Source organism: Pseudochaenichthys georgianus, unplaced genomic scaffold (genome assembly GCF_902827115.2).
Source record: "Pseudochaenichthys georgianus unplaced genomic scaffold, fPseGeo1.2 scaffold_1352_arrow_ctg1, whole genome shotgun sequence".
Taxonomy (NCBI): domain Eukaryota; kingdom Metazoa; phylum Chordata; class Actinopteri; order Perciformes; family Channichthyidae; genus Pseudochaenichthys; species Pseudochaenichthys georgianus.
The window spans coordinates 32,501-36,922 of NW_027262231.1; the positions used below are offsets into that span (position 1 = coordinate 32,501).

Sequence of the window (4,422 nt, forward strand, 5' to 3'; positions counted from 1 at the left end):
TGAATCTGTCGGCTCGGGCCGGCCACATTTCGCTAGCCACTGCCTCCGAATGTACTTCTTATGCTTACCTTTTGGCAACAGATGGAACCGAGCATTCCGTGGATTGTTCCTATCCGAATTGTGGCAATATTTCGCGATACAGTGAGGCATATTTGAAGAGAGAAACTACAGTAAATAACATGGAGATCAACGTGTCTTCGAAAACCAAACGCATGGATTACGTCACGTCCGGGAAATGGCGGCGCCCACAGTGTTGATGTTATTTCGGTATATAATCAGTTTAAAATCACTGATAATGTCATCGGATTAAAAAAAAAAAGAGAGAGACTGGCAGAGACTGGTCTGTTTTATCGGATGATAATTTAAAAAAAATGAGTGTCATGAGCATACCATTCCTTTAAGTAAAATATAAAGGGGTTAACATTTGTGTGGCATAAAATCATTTTGAATTGATCGATTTGAATACGTTTGAGATGAATTGAGCAGCACTCGTTGTGTCACTGACCTGCCAACGATGCAACTGAAACAACCCTTAAATGGAAACAGATGAACAATAAAAAAAAACGTCATGTTCCTCCTCCGGAGCGAGAGGGAAACTACTTTAGAAAAGTTCAGGGAGTTACAATCGGAGACGGCAGATTGAGCAGTCTGTCCAGAGCAGTGACGGACAGGATCGTAACATTTCCGTCATAATCCATTATTATCCGTCATTTTATTTTCATGTTTGAATGATGAGATGAGACATATTTAATATTTATGTTTGGGTACTGAGCAGCAAATGTTCATTCATTCATGTTTTAATGATTCATACAGAACTTCTAAGGGCGTGGAGAAACAAAAAGATGAACCGTGTGGTCACTGTTCATGTCAACACGAACATGAATGATTTATCTGTTCCTGACAGACAGCAGAGGCCGCTAACAACACCGCGACCATTGGGCCTCAACAGGCAAATATGAACCATGCCATCGTTTTAAACGAGACAATTACAATCAGAATATGAACAAAACATGTACAAGAACAACTCAACTGACCTGCTGTAGCCTGAACGCTGATCTCTTCATCGTCGTGCACCCTCGGACGAATCTGTTACTCGTCTTAGCTTCTCTACAGGTGTCGCAGAACATTTTGCCGTCTCCCCTCCTCAGCCACTAAACTCTTGCTCCCACTGAACCCGGTACTCCCGCTTCAACTCCTTGCCACTTGCTCGCCCCTCTGCCGCCGGCTGAATGCTGTCAGTTTGAGTCTTACTGGCTTGTCCTTCATCGTCCACCGCATCAATCCCTCTTTTCACCTCGTTTCTCCACACCATCACAACTACTGGGCTTATTACAAAAGCTTCGGACGATCAGCTGCCGGTTAAACAACGAGGTCAAAAACAAGACTAGACGATAGCTACTTAATATACACACACTCGCCACCAACTGGACAGGGTGTGAATGACTAAATAATAGTTACAGACCACAGTAGAGTAGATCGCCCTCAGTCGAGCTGACCACTAAGGATGTAATATAATGTGGGCCGCTGGTGGGCATGTTGGCGCTGTTCCGAGTCGTGTTCTAATCTGTCAAAATGACTGCTTTCAGATTTTTCCGCCATTGTTAGAAAATATCCGTCATTGACGGAAAATATTCGGTTAACGCGACCTCTGGTCCAGAGATAGCAAAAGTACACACATCCTTTACTCAAGTAGAAGTACAGATACTCGTGTTTAAAAATACTCTGGTGAAAGTAGAAGTACTGACCAAACTTCTTTATTCAAGTAGAGTGGCGAGCCGTGATTTTTATACCTAGGCCCTCTGACCTCGAAAAAATAAAAAGAGTAATTACGTCACAGCGTATGCTTCAGCGGAATATCGAAACAACGGCCCGGGGTGCAAAACGCATCAATGACAGCGACCCCCTACCACACAAAACAACACCTGTAAATAACCCAATGTGTGTTCTTTGAAATTGAAAAGGATATTGCATTGTGTTTGTTACTTTCGTTGCAGTTGTATGTCTTAAGTGTAATTTGGCATGCTTTTATTTTGAAGGCGAGTTTACGCTGTTGATAGGAAGTTGTTGTTTCTATGGAAACAAGAAAAGCTTCACAGCTGGCGGAACTTGTCATAAAGTCCACGATAATAAAAACCACTCATTTAGAGGAAAGATATGATTGGTCAATTGTAATGTCATTTGACATTACTCTCTCGTTCAGTTGCTATAGCGACCCTCTGTGAATTCATAGCTGGACCACCAATCAGCTCCTCTCTTCACCTCGCAGAGACGAGCTTCTTTCTCGTCTCTTTCAGATTCGAAGGATTTATTGTTTTGGAAATCTTATTTTAAATACAATTAAATCAAGTTATTTTGGTAAAACTAATGAAAAATATAACAAAAAAATATTTTAAAAAAAATATTTGTTTAATGTTTTTAAATATTATTTTGTAGAATGTCCCTCAGAGAGGGCCCTGACGGCTCGCCACTGCTCAAATAAAAGTAAAGAAGTATGGGCTTTGAAGTGTACTTCAGTAAAAAGTACCCATAACTAGCAGCTGCTTTAAAGAGTACCTGACCTCCCTTTATATCAATAGAACAATAATGTCATTGTTAGCTAATGAATGTTTCCACGGCAACAAGACAACGTTTCCATTGGTCCCTCTTCTTTAGAGAAGACCAGGAAGTGATGGATACACGGATCGTGTTCCAACCAATAGGCACGCAGTGACTCTAAAGAATAATGATCACGCACCAACACACATTCAGACTAAAGGAACCAGCTGTTTGTAGAATGTATGAAGTAGAGAGTACAGGTATTTGGGTTCAACATGTAAGAAGTAGAAAGTAAAAAGTCGTCAGTAAAATAAGTAGTGGAGTAAAGTACTGATAACAGAAACATGTACTTGAGTACAGTAACGCAGTATTTGTACTCCACTACTTCCCACCTCTGGATCTCTCCCCCTACCTGACTGAGGACTGGTCTTCTTGGCCGCCTTCTCCTTCTTGAACTTGGGCACGATGCGGAACATGCTGCTGCGACTGTTCCTCTTTCCGTAACCCAGAGAGTGATCCTGGTACATAAGCACAGTCAACCTATAGCCTTTCATTTAGCTGCTCAGCTCTGCCGTCATCTGGAGCCACATTACACTGAATACATCGTGTGTGTGTGTGTGTGTGTGTGTGTGTGTGTGTGTGTGTGTGTGTGTGGGGGGGGGGGGGGGGGTGTGTGTGTGTGTGTGTGTGTGTGTGTGTGTGTGTGACACTTTACCTCAGCCACTCAGACTCTATGCATTACATTAAAGCTCCCCTATGATTCTATTCTTCATCAATGTATCACAGCTCTCAGATATATCCAGAGCCTGTCTCTGATTGGCTGAAACACCAAACAGATCATTGCAGCATTACCCATAATCCCCTCTGTTTCAGCCCTGTTTCCAAAGTGCTGATTCTCTGTCTGTCACTTTAGATGAAAATAAGGAGCCCCTCCCCACGCCCCTCTGAGAGACATTTGGTTACAAAGAACTCAAAGGTGCTCTAGGAGGAGATTCAGGAGATAAGGGGGGGGGGGGGTTACCTTGGCTGCTGATTGGCTAATGGCTACACAAGACAACATGTGCCGTGTTATTCATGTTTTATTATCTTTGCTTTTAAATGAGTGTTTTTAAATGCAATTTTATAATATGTTTCTTAATGTCTTTCATTTTTGTAAAATACTTTGAATTGCCTCGTGTTGAAAGGTGCTATATAAATAAACTGGCCTTGCCTGTGTGTGTGTGTGTGTGTGCGTGCGTGCGTGCGTGTGTGCGTGTGCGTGTGCGTGTGTGCGTGTGTGTGTGTGTGTGTGTGATGCTCACCTCTTCGTCATTGGGCTGCAGGATGTGGTAGAGCCAGGGTATTTCTCCCAGTTTTCCCAGTTCCAGCTCAACACTCTGCAGAGCCGTGGACAGCTGGTCCTCCTCGGGCTGCTCCAGCTGCTGCAAGGAGGCAAGGAGACAAGTCAATAAGGCAACAAGTCAACAAGGCAACAGGGCAACAAGGCAACATCATCATCAGCAAGGTTCAAACGTGTTGGGGAATACTGAATGTACTCTTCCAATATGAGAGTAACATGACTACATGTATGTGATGGCTACTTCCATTCTGGACAGGATCATAAATGCATGGATCCTGAAGTTGAAGCTGGTGAAGAGGGAGATCTAAATCACAGAAAGCGTCACATATTTCTCTTAAAACATTTGTTATAATAATATAATAGTAATGATTTCTCACCAGAGAGACGCGTCCCAGCAGCAGAGACTCGGTCTCGTTGTACAGAGCCTTCACGGTGCTCGCCACCTCTATCGCCGTGTTCCTGGTCAGACTCTGGACACGAGAAAAAACTGTTATTTAGTATAACCTCACACAGGAAGGAAGGTAGGTAGGGTAGGTAGGTAGGTAGGT

At 43.1% G+C, this 4,422-nt stretch overlaps 1 protein-coding gene across 1 annotated transcript in view; it reads right to left on the reverse strand.

The window, feature by feature from the left end:
• Window positions 1-4,344, reverse strand: part of LOC117440969 (diacylglycerol kinase eta-like) — a gene marked incomplete at its 5' end in the record, with an annotated part of 13,873 nt that extends 9,529 nt beyond the window's left edge. The window contains 3 exons of the mRNA XM_034077169.2: window positions 2,948-3,053; window positions 3,837-3,956; window positions 4,252-4,344. Coding sequence (XP_033933060.1) covers window positions 2,948-3,053; window positions 3,837-3,956; window positions 4,252-4,344 — 319 coding nt within the window. The remainder of the gene's footprint in view (window positions 1-2,947; window positions 3,054-3,836; window positions 3,957-4,251) is intronic.
• Window positions 4,345-4,422: the final 78 nt, after the last annotated feature.